Source organism: Dipodomys merriami, unplaced genomic scaffold (genome assembly GCF_024711535.1).
Source record: "Dipodomys merriami isolate MVZ:Mamm:240054 unplaced genomic scaffold, mDipMer1.0.p SCAF_5, whole genome shotgun sequence".
Lineage (NCBI taxonomy): Eukaryota > Metazoa > Chordata > Mammalia > Rodentia > Heteromyidae > Dipodomys > Dipodomys merriami.
Genome location: NW_027206068.1, coordinates 26,001,968 through 26,016,392, shown reverse-complemented (window position 1 = coordinate 26,016,392; position 14,425 = coordinate 26,001,968). Strand labels below are relative to the sequence as shown.

General features: G+C 36.2%; 1 protein-coding gene across 1 annotated transcript in view; it reads right to left on the bottom strand.

The window, feature by feature from the left end:
• Positions 1 to 14,425, bottom strand: part of Cog5 (component of oligomeric golgi complex 5) — a 207,024-nt gene that overhangs the window by 39,395 nt on the left and 153,204 nt on the right. Inside the window, exons 15-16 of the mRNA XM_069996235.1 lie at positions 9,080 to 9,190; positions 7,480 to 7,542 (exon numbers count right to left, since the gene is read on the bottom strand). Of these exons, the coding sequence (XP_069852336.1) occupies positions 7,480 to 7,542; positions 9,080 to 9,190 (174 nt within the window). The remainder of the gene's footprint in view (positions 1 to 7,479; positions 7,543 to 9,079; positions 9,191 to 14,425) is intronic.

The window sequence follows — 14,425 nt, the reverse complement described above, 5'->3', positions numbered from 1 at the left end:
TAACAAAAACCGTACTATCTTTTGGAGTAAAGGAACAGGCACAGGAAACCTGGGATAGTCAGAGCTGCTACCAAGCGAGAGGAGAATCAGAGAAGGACAGAGAATGCCTACATTCTATGCTTTAATGCAGCAATAGTACTATGCTGACTCATAAAACACACATTTTAGAGCAAACTAAAGGTGATTTTTCTAATAAAAAGCCAGTCAAATGATCCAGACTCCAGGATTATCAGTAAAGAACCTCTGTGAGATTTTTTTTTTAAGCCTCTCCCAGGGCTTGAACTCATGGGCCTGTCCTGGGGATAGTGCTCTACCAACTAAGCCACATTTCCACTTCTAGCTTTTCAGTAGTTAGTTGGAGATAAGAGTCTCATGAACTTTCCTGCTTGGGCTGGTTTTAAACTTTGATTCTTAGTTCTCAGCCTCCTGAGTAGCTAGGATTACAGAATCAGCCACTGATGTCTGGATAGATTATTTTAAAAATAAACTTAAACATAAATAAAATATGCTACCTGGGGTGAATTTCCCTACTCTGTTTCAAAGGTAGGAACCAAGGAAGATGCGTAAGGTAGTAATTCAAATAATAGGAAATCTCAGCAAAATGATTCAAACTGAAAAGCAAGCAACTGGGAATTTTAAACTAAACATTATTCTACCTGAAACTTAAAAGTTGACTGAATAGGCTATGCAAAAGAACTGAGATAATAAGGGAAAAGTCAATGAACCAAGAGAAAAAAAAATATCAAAAACAATTGTACTTATGAAGCGATGCCAAAGGTCTAATATATTGGTAACTGGAATTCTATAAGCAGACAGGCAGACAACTACTAGCAAGATAAAAGACCTAAACATTCCCAAAGTAGTGAAAAGCACAAACTTATCAATTTGAGATAATTGGAAAATCCCAAATAGGATAATTTGGAAGAAAGCTATGTAGAGGCATATCAATCTACATTAAACATAAAAGGATAATTAATATCAAGTAGTTAATAAGATTAATATCAAAACATAATGCAAAGTAGTATTAAAACAATTAAAGAGCAACTTTATAATACAAATGTTCCTTTATCAAAAAGGTGGAAAAATGATAAATATGTAAGTAACAAACAGAACGGGTAACAGAGCGTCAAAACAGACAAGAACTAACAGAATTAGAGTGAAATAGTCAAGTTCATAACCTAGTATTTCAAACTGAATGATGATAAACAATATTAACATTGCAGTGACTTGAGGGAAATTTGTATTTTTTTAAAAAATGCTTATTTTAGCCGGGCACCGGTGGCTCACGCCTGTAATCCTAGCTACTCAGGAGGCTGAGATCTGAGGATCGCGGTTCAAAGCCAGCCAGGGCAGGAGAGACCGTGAGACTCCTATCTCCAATAAACCACCAGAAAACCGGAAGCGGCGCTGTAGCTCAAGTGGTAGAGCGCTCGCCTTGAGCTGAAGAGCTGAGGGACAGCGTCCAGGCCCAGAGTTCAAGCCTCAGGACCGACCAAAAACAAAACAAAAAAATGTTTATTTTGTAGGAAAAAGATCTAAAGCCGATAATGCAAAGTCTGAACAAAATCTAAAGAAAGCAAAGAATATCAAGGCAAGAGGAAGGAATTTTTTTTAAAGCTACAAGTAAAAATCAATGAAACAGGAAACCAAAACCAGAGAAAATAAAGGTCAGGGTATTTTTTAATCAACAGTGATCAAACGCTAGCTTGATTAGAGCGGGCGGGGGGGGGGGTGCAGTTTGGAAAGGAAACAAATCAATAATATCAAAGATTAGTAGGTGAATATTATGCATATTATTCTAACATAAATTCCTTTAAACTCATCAAGTATCAAATTTTTTGCGGGGGGGGGGGGGGGTGTCAGTCGTGGGGCTTGAACTCTGGGTCTGGGAGCTGTCCCTCAGTGCCACTTTTGGCTTTTTCTGCTTATGTGGTGCTGAGGAATTGAACCCAGAGCCTCATGCATGCAAGGCAAGCACTCTACCACTGAGCTACCTTCCCAGCCCATCAAGTATCAATTTTTTAAACTCCAAAACAAGTACAACTCTGAGGTGCCCTTTACCTAGTAAACAATTACATTTGTAGTTATAAAGCTTTCTAATACAGAAAACTACAGTCTAGATGGATTCACTAATGAATTCTACTAAACACAAGAAAAACTCTATAAATTCTACACAAACTCTTCCAGAAAATGGAAAAAAATTCTAAACTCATTTATTAAGGCCAATATTAACTGGAAAAAGATAACACAGGAAAGGAAAATCTATACTTATGAGTAGAAAGGTAAGTATCCTTAATAAAAATTAAGTAAATCAAACACAGGAATGCATACAAAGAATAATATGTCACGAACAAGGTTAGCATTATATTTGAAGTAAATTATTACAATTTATTAACAGAATAAAAGAGTAAGACCACACAATTATTTCAAAATTAAAGAAAAAAATAATTTGATGAACACTATTTATAGCTAAAAAGTCCTAGCAAATTAGAAATAAAAGGAAATCTGTTAAATCTAATATCTAAAAAATACCTTGTAACCAACATCATTATGAATTTATACCTACTACAATTATACTTAAAATAATAAAAAAACAAAATGATTTCTTCCAAGTCAAGAACCAATCATCAAGATTCTACTCTCTCAATTCTATACAAAACTAGAGTTTCTATCCAGTGAAACAAGCTATGGAAAAAACAGCCATAAAGTTCAAAGAGAAAAAAAATAGTCTCAATTTGCATTTATGATAGTTCACACAGAACCATGGATGAGTTTTCCCACTTAGGGAAATATTAAATAGGAAGAGAAGAGAGCATTTGGGGGAAAGTCTTCATGTCAAGGATAGGTAAAGATAAACAACTACCACAAGAAAGAGGAAAAATAATGTTGTATATGCTCTTTATAAAACAGGGAAGTCTGTTGAGAATTTCAAAAGGTTTATCTAAAATAGTCTACAACACACAAATATAAGAGCCCCAACAATCTGGAATATTTCTTTATATAGAACACTAAGCCCACATAGTAAGGGAGCAATGAATCATTGCCATGGACAAATTTAATGATACAATCACTATTTGTACAACACAATGACTATAAAAAATGATCAGAATTACTGGGCAAAGGTTTAAATGCCACTTATAATCATGGTAGTTATAATGAAATGACTCCAAATGTATATTCAATTGTAAGTTTATTATATATCAGGTGCAATGATGAACCTCAAGCTTAAAAATAAAGTTTAAAGCTCAGTTCTTCTAGGCTCATGCCTGTAATCCTAGCTACTCAGGAAGCTGAGATCTGAAAATAAAACTTTGAAGCCAGCCCAGGCAGGAAAACCCATGAGATGCTTCAGTTAAACACCAAAAAAATCCCAAAAATGGAGTTGTAGCTTCAGTGGTAGAGTTCTAGCCTTGCACATGAAAGGTCAGGGCAGTGCCTAGGCCCTGAGTTTATGCCCCAGCACTGACACAAAAATAAATTTAAAAAAATTTTTTTGTTCATAAAGGCATTCTTTTATTGTATTCTTTACTTGTTTTTAAAAATAAAAAATTTAAAAGTTTAATTTTGGATAAAATTTCAACAAGATAAAGAAAAGATTATATTTATTATATGTTCTTAGTTCTGATTTTATTGATCAGTATGTCTTTCTCTTTAAAGTAGTCTTTGCTAACTGGGAAGCCTAGCCTGCCAAGCCCAGAGTAAATTGGTGTTGTTTAACTTGTTCAAAGAGGGTAGGTTGAGAGATCAGGATAAAGGGAGTGAGTGATTGAGTTCAAGGCCAGCCTCATCTACATAGCAAATTGTTTAAAAAACCCAGAAAACAAAACAAAACACCTGCAATCCTAGTACTTCAGAAGCAGAGATCAAGAGGATTGTATTTTAAGAGTAGCCAAGGGAAGCTGGGCGCCAGTGGCTCATGCCTGTAATCTTCACTACTCAGGAGGCTGAGATCTGAGGATCCTGATTCAAAGCCAGCCCGGGCAGGAAAGTCCACGAGACTCTGATCTCCAATAAACCACTAGAAAACCAGAAGTGGCTGTGTGGCTCAAGCAGTAGAAAGCTAGCCTTGAGCTGAAGAGCTGAGGGACAGTGCCCAGGCCCAGAGTTCAAGCCCCATGACCGACCAAAAAAAAAAAAAAAAAAAAAAAAGAGTAGCCAAGGGAAACAGTTATAGTAAACCAAGAAGTTGAGCACAGTGACTTGCATTTATGTGGGAAGCTGTAGTAGGAGAATCGTTATCTAGGACTAATTACTGGCAAAAATGCAAGACCCTACCTGGAAATTAACTAAAGCAAAAAAGGCCTGAGGGTATGTATGGCTCAAGTGGTGTGCCTGCACAGAAAGGGTGAGGCCATGAGTTCAAATCCCTGTACTGAAAAAAAAAGGCATAAGAATACAGATTCAGAGAATTCATCTTAAAACTGAAGAGTGTTTCTGTTTTAAAATTTTCCAAGTAGGGCTGGGATGTTGGCTCAATGGTAGAGTGCTTGCCCCAAATGCATTAGGACCTGGGTTCAATTCCTCAGTACCACATAAGCAGAAAAAAGCCAGAAGTGGCACTGTGGTTCAAGTGGTAGGGTGCTAGCCTTGAGCTGAAGAGCTGAGGGACAGCGCCCAGGCCTAAAGTTCAGGCCCCACAACTGACAAAAAAACAAAAACAAGAACAAAAACAAAAAAAAAATCGAGGTAATTTTTATCATCATGCAAAGTGAAAAGGCATACTATTTTAGTTGATGGGGCTGGAAATATAGCTTAGTGGTGGAGTGCTTGCCTAGCATGCATGAGCCCTGGGTTCGATTCCTCAGTATCAAATAAACAGAAAAAGTCAGAATTGGTGCTGTGGCTCAAGTGGTAGAGTGCTAGCCTTAAGCAAAACAAGTTCAGGGACAGTGCACAGGCCCTGAGTCCTCACCCTAGGACTGCAAAGGAAAACAACGACAACAACAAAACAACCCCACAGAAGTGATTTGCTCAAACTATAGGTTATGATTACTAGAGGCCAAAAACTTAATGTAGTAAGTCATTACCAGAACATTTTAATATGTAATAGAATAGTGTAGAAAATATTAAGTGTATCTCACCAAATAAGAATAAGTCTTATTTTCTGAAGCTTTTGTGTCAATTACAGAAATAGTATAAAGGTATATTCTCTATATATGCATTACATGTATGTGTATATATTTATAAATGCTTATCAATAATGTATGGGATGGTAAAGTAAAGCATACTTATTTTGGGAAACAATAAAAAAAACTATTGGATAACTACTGCTTGAAGACAGAAAATGTGAAAACATACAAAAGAAGACTATCTGTTCCCTGCCTGCAACCAAGAATTTAAAAAACCCAAAACTTTAGATCTGTTACATTGGACCAATAGTCGAGTATAATTATGATCATTAACAAATATTTACCTCCTGCTAAAAAGTATTTTATTATGCCAGCTTCTAAATATTTAATCACAATCAGATGACCACATTGGGGAAAAGAAAAGGATCCAAGTGTATCTGTACTATATTGGGGGAAAACAAGACTGTATCTTCTTATCCCACCTAAGCCTCCTGAGCGTAGAAAATGCAGGTGTAAGCCACCATACCTGACCAAAGCTTATTCTTAATTTTAGTCTTAGTTTTCTGAAACAGATCACCTATGTGGACTAGATCTCGGACTGGCTATATAGCCTAGGCTGGCCTAAAGCTTTCAGTCAAATCCATCCACATATGAATTCAATTTCGTTACATTTTGCTGTTAAATCCCCACCCACTAAACTACAGGCAGTATTTGGCCTATACTCATTCATTACCTTGCTCATGTAATTGTAATCCCTCTGTATGGTATTTTCACAATAAGAAAAAAAGAATTTCCTTTCTCCTTTATGATTTCTGATATCATATTCAATTTTCTTACCCACTCTACTGTTCTCTTATATTCTCTTTTGTTTCTTCTTATGGATGATTCATAGCTATTCATCTTCCTCCTTCACCTTTTCTACCCTACTTTAGTTACCTAAATCCAGTCTAACAACTTGCATTCTTTACTTTTACTTTGTGTAGGTATATCATACCATTTTGGAGTTGTTATAGCTAAGCCAAGAGAATTTATTAATTGGTTAAATAGCTGAAATGTGATTCATATACAAGTAGTTTGGTTCCAAAGTCCCTGCTATATGGCCTTAGTTACTTTGTAGGTATTAAATAACATTTAATAGGTGAATGAATAAATGGTAGTGGCAAGGTATAGTAGGCACAGGTCCTTTGAGTCAATACATATAAGTATACTAGTTATATGTATAAAATAGGCACCATAATGTATAATTTGATAAGTTGTTTGTGTATGTGTCTGGAAAATAAGTGCTAAATAACAGAATCTATTGCTATTACAAGAATGAATTATTTGGGCTGCGAAGGTAGCTCAGTGGTAAAGCGCTTGCCTTGCATGCATGAGGCCCTCAGCACCACATAAGCAAAAAGAAAAAAGCCAGAAGTGGCACTGTGGCTCAAGTGGTAGAGCACTAGCTTTGAGCTGAAGAGCTGAGGGACAGCGCCCAGGCCCAGAGTTCAGGCCCCATGACCGGACCCCCAAAAAAAAAAAAAAAAAAAAAAAAAAAAAGAATGAATTATTTGATTTTTTAAAGTTACCTATTGTTAAGTATATATGGCTTCAAATCTCAGATCAACACTATCTTTTTTAAAATTAAACTTCTTAAGCATTAGAAAAGAGTATATTTTAAAAATGGGAATATACTCTGATTTTATTACTTACAAATATACCTTCAAGTAGGGTTTCTCAGCCTTGGCATTATGACATTTTGAACTAGAGAACTGCTGCAGGGGTCCTTTGCATTGCACAATGTTGAGCAGCTTCTGTGACCTCCACTCACTAGATGAAACTATACCCCACCCTTAAGTCTGACAACCCAAATAAGGTCAAAGGTGCCCTGGGGGACAAAGTACCCTGGTGTAAAACTGCTCCTTCACTGGGACAATACTAGGCTATGCTGTCCTCAATAGACACTCGTAATGGTTGCTTCTGTGTATGCAATTATCACAAGCAGAACACAATCTGTAGATACAAAAGGGGATTATTTTTAAACTCCAGAGAACACAAACATATATATATATCCCCTTCAGGATAATTATCAACATGTTACTTTTGGTGTATATAAAGGATTTTGAATTATAATTATTTTTTTTGTTGTTGTTGTTGGTTCGTGGGGCCAGAACTCTGGGTCTGGGCGCTGTCCCTCAGCTCTTCAGCTCAAGGCTAGCATTCTACCACTTGAGCCACAGCACTACTTCTGGCTTTTTCTGCTTATGTGGAGCTGAGGAATCGAACCCAAGGCCTCATGCATGCAAGGTAAGCACTCTACCACTGAGCCACCGTCCCAGCCCTTGAATTATTTTTAAAATATAACATCTTCTACTCATCCAAACAATTCTAAAACCACTGTATATATATAATCAGAATTAAATTCATTTACCTTTAGAGCTGAAATGATAGTTTGTTCAGCCATTGGTGGGAATGAGCTCTGACTGGAAACCACCTAGAACAAAATTTGACCCAGTTACAGTGTTGCTTAAGTCATTTTTTGTAAACACTAATTCTGAGCATAACATTATCAAGCTGTTTCCATAGCTACATTGAAATATTGTTAATTTATTATTATTTCAAATGTGATTAAAATTATTAGATAAAAATATGTTCATATATAAAGTAAATACATATTCCAAATAATTAAAACATTAAGAATTCTAGGAGCTGAGGTCCATTAATTTTAATTATAAAGTTTTTACTTGAAAAGGCCATAATAAAACCGTAATTATTTCCTTTAAAACATTCACTTTTCTTTAGGCTGACACTTATTTTAATAAGTCTTTAAAATACAAATGTCAGGTATTTCCATTTTTACAAATCAATAAAAAAATCAATAAAGATATTTAAACCAGGCTAAATAAAGGAATCTGTAATTGCTTGTGATGCCTTTGAGTAATGATTAAAGGAAAAATCCATAAGACTTCATCTTAATGTATGAAGTGGGATAAGTGATGGTGTGTACTTGTCATCCCAAGTTGGCAGTAAAATATAGGAGAGTAGTGGTCCAGACATGCATCTGAGCAGAAAACAAGACCTCCATTTCAAAAATAACCAATGCAAAAAAGGCCTGGAGGTATGGCTCAGCAGTATGGCACCTGCTTGATTGGCACAAAGTCCTGAGTTCAAACCTCAGTACAAAAAAAAAATGAAGAAACAAAAAGGAACAGCATTTAGAATTATTCCAAAATACAACCTCATATATTCAACTTGTATTAGGAGTTGAGTTTTAAAAGAAATAATCACCTAATATGACTGTGCATAGCATTTATATTGTATTATTATATATAATCTAGACATGATTAATCATAAATGGAAGGATATACATCTATATACACATAGATATACATGCACATATGTATATACATACATATACCTACACACATAATAGGTTATATGCAAACAGATGCCAATTTATGTAAGAGATGAGTATCTGGGTTTGGCATCCATGGAAGGCAGGGAGAGTTTCCTGAAACCAATCTCCTCATCAATAATGACAGATGATTGTCTACAGAGGCCAAGTATGAAAGTTTCGCCATTTCTTTGAAATACTTTAGTAGAAAAATAGCAAAAATTATGAAATATATGATATTCATTCTGAAATAATTTACTTAATAAACTTGGTTAACTTGAAGGTCTCCATTTCATGTACTTGTAAACCATATATATAGACAAAAAGCTCACAAATAATAAAAGCCAGGGTGAAAGACTAATTATCAATATGTTACTTACTTTTAGTGTATATAAAGGTCTTTGAAATGTTTTAAAATATAACATCTCCTACTCATTCTAAAACCACTGGATATATAGAATCAAAATTAAATTAAATTCATTTACCTTCAGAGCTGAAATGACCCTAACTGACATTGTCATTGCATTGTTTTCCAATAAACTAAGTAATAGCTTGTAAACTGCCTAAATTTCAGGTTTGAAGTACCTAAAGCTGAAATTAAGTCAAAAAAACTACTTAAAATAAAAATAAAGGTTACCTTTGTCACTGATTGGTACAACTTATACAGTGAATTTACTACTGCCACGTTTCTTTTCTGTCCTTCAGTAAGAGGCCCAATCACCTGACTTGCATCTCCTTGTGTAGACAACTGTAAGAATCCAATACAAAATCATATTACCAAAATGGTAGCGTTTCTACTTTCTCTATAACAAGAAGTTCATGCTTGACTCCCTCTACTCCCCTTCCCTCTGACAAGTCTCTAACAGAGATAAAGCCATAGAGATATAAGCCCAATTAGTTTGCACTGGAAGAAAATCTCTTATACTTCATGGTTGATGGCTTCTGAGGCAGGTGTGAATTAATGCCCAGTGTACAAATACCTATTTTGATACATGAACACAGTAACTCTAAGGAATACTTTCTGGCAATAGCCAACAAGCTTCTTCCTTCAAGAACTCAAATATAAGAAAACAGAGGAGAAAAATAGACCTAAATTACACACACACACACACACACACACACACACACACACACACACACACACACACACACACACACACACACACACACACACACACACACACACACACACACACACACACACACCCTATGTCTATAGGACAGCCATTTTATTTATTTATTTTTTGAGGTTCAAAGAAAACAAGAAAGAATCATGAGTGAGACATTATGGACACAAATGAAACTGTTTAAATATGGTGGCTCCAACCTTTGGTACCAAAGGTTGACAGCCATTTTTATACTCCAAAGACACTGGTAGTGGTAGTTCTTGTTTTCTTTTTAAAAAGGAAGTTGTCCAAGATTACACTATGTGCATATGGCCAACATCAGCATAATATTTTTAAATGCATGGATCGTAAAGAAAAGGGCATGGAATATTTTATTCACTGAACCTATATCTATTACAGTTCAGGCTTAGGATAAAAATCACATATCAACCATTCCAACGTGGATCCCATTTTAATTCAATTCCCTATAATATTATTTAAGGGTAAATTAAACTTGACCAAGCTATAATGTAACTCTTCCCGAATGTGGACACAATTTCAAAAATATGAAAAATTGTGCTTTTTAGGAGTTGACACCAAGGGCATTTTCCTATTTTAATAGTAGAGCAAATAAGAGAAAAATATACTGTCAGAGATGGTGGGCGATGCTTGTAACACTAGCTACTTAGGAGTCTAAGATCAGGAGGTTTGAGGTTGGCAAAAAGATTGGGAGACTTGTTTTCTACCAATAAAAAGCCGGACAGGGTGTCATCCACCTATCATCCTAGCTATGTGGGAAGAATAAGTAGAAGAACTGAGGTCTAGGCTAGCCTGGACAAAAAGTGAGATCTTTTTTAAAAATAATAAAAGCAAAAAGGGTTCAACTGGTAGGCATCTGCCTAGTAAGTTAAGGCTCTGAGTTCAAACCCTAGTACTGCCAAAAATGAAACAAACAAAAATAAACCTACTTTTGTCTACGTTTCTTTTTTTAAAAACCATCTATACATTTTTTGTTTATATGCATGCAGACTCTTTAGTGTATGTGTGTGCCAATCCTGGGGGTTGAACTCAGGGACTGGGTGCAATCTCTGAGCTTTTTTGTCCAACGCTGGTACTCCACCACTTGAGCCACACAGCTCTACTTCTACCTTTTGGGTTTATTTTTGTTGCTGTTATTTTATTAAGTAGTTAACTGTAGATAAGGGTCTCACAGACTTTCCTTCTCGAGTAGTCTTCAAATGGTGATCCTTAGATCTCGGCCTTCTCAGTAAGTAGGATTAGAGTACAAACACAGGCCAATGGTGCCTGCCTATGCAGACAACTTTTAATGAGTTACTAGCATATAAATTGTATCTTAATAAAGCTGTGGTGTTGGCTCATGCCTGTAATCCTCAAATCTCAAGAAGCTGATACTTAAGAGGACTATGGTTTGAAGCAAGCCCAAGCAGTACTAGTACATGCATACACAACACAAAGAATCAGAACCAGTCAGGTGCTGGTGGCTCATACCTGTCATCTTAGCTACTCAGGAAGATGAGATCTAAGGATTGAGGTTCAAAGGCAGCCAAAGCAGAAAGTCAGTGAGACTCTTATCTCCAAATAATCAGTAATAAGCTAGAGGTGGAGCTATGGCTCAAGTGAAGAGCCCTAGCCTTGAGCAAAGAAGCTAAGGTCCAGTGGATAGGACCATAGTTAAAATTTCCCTTTGACTTCTGGGTCAAAGTGCCATTAAACTTGTTTACTTTCCAAATATTTGGAGGCATTTTCTAGATGCCTTCTAATTTTTTTGTCTAATTATCTGTTATTTGGGTAGAAGTTACAGATATATAGAACATTTTCTATGCAGTTGACTAAATGATTTTCAGGTGCAGCATTTTCCCAGAGAAACTTTTTTATAACTTTTTTTTCTTTTTTCTTTTCTTTTTTGAGTCAGAACAGCACCACGCTCATGGTATTCAGGTAAGGGGTAGGCTTATTCATCATTCTGGCTGGCACCAGGCCATCTTGGTCCTCCATGAGGTGGGGAAAGAGAGCTGGGAAAACTGGGAAAGAGAGAGAGCTGGGAAAGAGAGAGAAAATAGCTAGAAAAGAGAGAAAAGAGCTAGAAAAGAGAGCATCTGGAAAAGGTGGGAAAGAGAGAGCTAGGAAAGAGAAAGGAGCTGGGAAAGAGAAGAGAAGGAAAGCTAATTTTTTATAACTTTTTTATAATTTTTATAAAAAAACTTTTTTTTTTTTGGGGGGGGGGTCCAGTCGTGGGGCCTGAACTCTGGGCCTGAGTGCTGTCCCTCAGCTCTTCAGCTCAAGGCTAGCACTCTACCACTTGAGCCACAGCACCACTTCTGGCTTTTTTGTTTTTGCTTATGTGGTGCTGAGGAATCGAACCCAGGGCCTCAGGCATGCAAGGCAAGCGCTCTACCACTGAGCCAACTTCCCAGCCTAAAAAAACTTTTTTATAATAAAGAAACATTTTATAATTTCTTGGGGTTCCCAGGTCCCCTGGAACACATTCACTAATCTGCTAGATTAACAATTTACATCCTAAGATACTGAAAAATGCTAAAGAGATTACTGAGGGGAGAGAAAAAGAGGATTTTATTTTTCTGATTCCCACCACAGAGAATCTTTCTATATGCCACCACATGTCATTATTGTTTAGGTGTTTCAGAAAACACTCAAAACTCGTACAATCTTGTCCTAGTGAACCGAATGAGATCTTCCTACAGAATGCTGTGTCTAGTATATTAAAAGATCTCAAAGACAATAGTGTTTTTTTGTGTGTGTGCTTGAACTCAGGGTCCAGGTACTGAGTTTATGTGCTCTACCACTTGAGGCTAGTTCAATTCAAGGCTAGCACTCTTACATTTGAGCCACAGCTCCACTTCTGGCTTTTTTTCTTGGTGTTTAATTTAACGTAAGAATGTCACAGACTTGCTTCCTGCTTGGGCTGGCTTTGAATATCGATCTCAGCTTCCTGAAATGCTCAGATAGTATTATAGGTATGAGCTACCAGCACCCAGTTTGATCTTTTATTTATTTGAATGTGAATAATCATTACCATATAATACTACATGCAGATGTAAAAAGCTCTACTAAATAATCCTTTTAAACCTAAAAAAATTTAAAACTTTTTATCTCTAAATCATTTAAATACACACATAGGTTTTCTTCCATTAAGGGAATGTCAAGTCTCCAAGCTACTTATGAAATGATACAAGGAATGAAGTGCATATTTAAACAGCTTTAATAGTGTCTGGAACTACTGACCTCTAGAACTACTGCAGCTACTGACCTGCACTGAAATGAAAACCTTCCATTAAATGTCATTCCTGTTACTTTCAAATAGTTTGCAACTTAATTGCATGTCAGTCTGCTTTTCACAGTTCATAACATTTGACATTTACACTAAGAACCAAGATACCACTTCCTGAAAGTAGTCATACTTATTGCTGGAAAATGCCTAACAATTCACTTTTACAGAAGGAATACTTACATTGGCCTGTAACTTGTTCATCACAAAAACTAATAATCCTGTAAATTATAAAGATACTATAATAGTTTCCTTATATACTAATATTTAATTTCCTTTTAGCATATAGAGAATAAAAACAATGATTCAAAATTTCCATTGTAAGGTCTGGTGACAGTCTCTTTTCTTTTTCTTTTTATGCCAGTCCTGGGGCTTGGACTCTGTGTTTGGGCATTGAGCTTTTTTTTTTTTTTCTTTTTGTCTCAAGGCTAGTGCTATACCACCAGCACCACTTCCAGCTTTTTCTGGATTTATGTCCAATTAATTTCATGGACTTTCCTGCCTGTGCTGGCTTCAAGAGCTACAATTCTTAGCCTTAGATCTTAGCCTACTGAGTAGCTAGGATTACAGGCATGAGCCACCAATGCCTGGCCACAATATCACTTTTATAAAATCAAAAGGATGTTATGTTTGTATACAAGATATAAGTCAGAAATGGGAAGTGTTAAAGCTTAAAGTCTGGTCTAGATGTTAACTGCAGCCATTGTTCTCTAACATTCTACTTTAAGTAGCATTTATTGTTCCTATCATTACTCTTTCTCTGACTCAGTTTCCACATTGTGCACTGGTAGCAAAATATTTCCATTTTACAACAACAGAATTGTGAAATTAGATAATATATGCAAAGCTTGATACAACCCTCAAGTCACTGCAAGTCCTTAATAATGGTAAATTCTTCTGTGAGCTCATCCTATCCTTAAGAAAGGATTCTCTGAGGTGCCAGGTAAAGTGATATATCCCTCTAATTTCACCAGAGATAGGAAGATGGAGAGTTCCAGGCCAGTTTTAGCTATATAGTAAGACTCAGTCTCAGATACAAAACACAACAGAAAGCAGCTACATGCACACACAAAAAACAGATTTAAGGATTCATCTTATAGTGATTTACATTTATATGATACATGGCTTTGATTACTAATAAGAAAACCTTAGGAGATAAAATACATGTATAATACTTCAAATAATTTCTAACTTGTTACTACAAGCATACAAATGTATTTTATGCAGGTTTTTGCTATACTCTATGGCACCCAGGACATTAAAAATCACCTTGAAAATCCCTTTTGCGAACCTTTCTCCTGATGTGAATTAAAGCTGCAATTAAGTTTATTAAAATATTTCAGTAGCCGGGTGCCAGTGGCTCATGCCTGTAATCCTAGCTACTCAGGAGGCTGAGCATCATGGTTCAAAGCCAGCCTGGTTAGGAAAGTCCGTGAGACTCTTATCTCCACATAAGACTCTTATCTCCAATAAACCACTAGAAAACTGGAAGTGGCGCTATGGCTCAAGCAGTAGAGCACTATCCTTGAGCTGAAGAGCTGAGGGATAGCACTCAAGCCCAGAGTTCAAG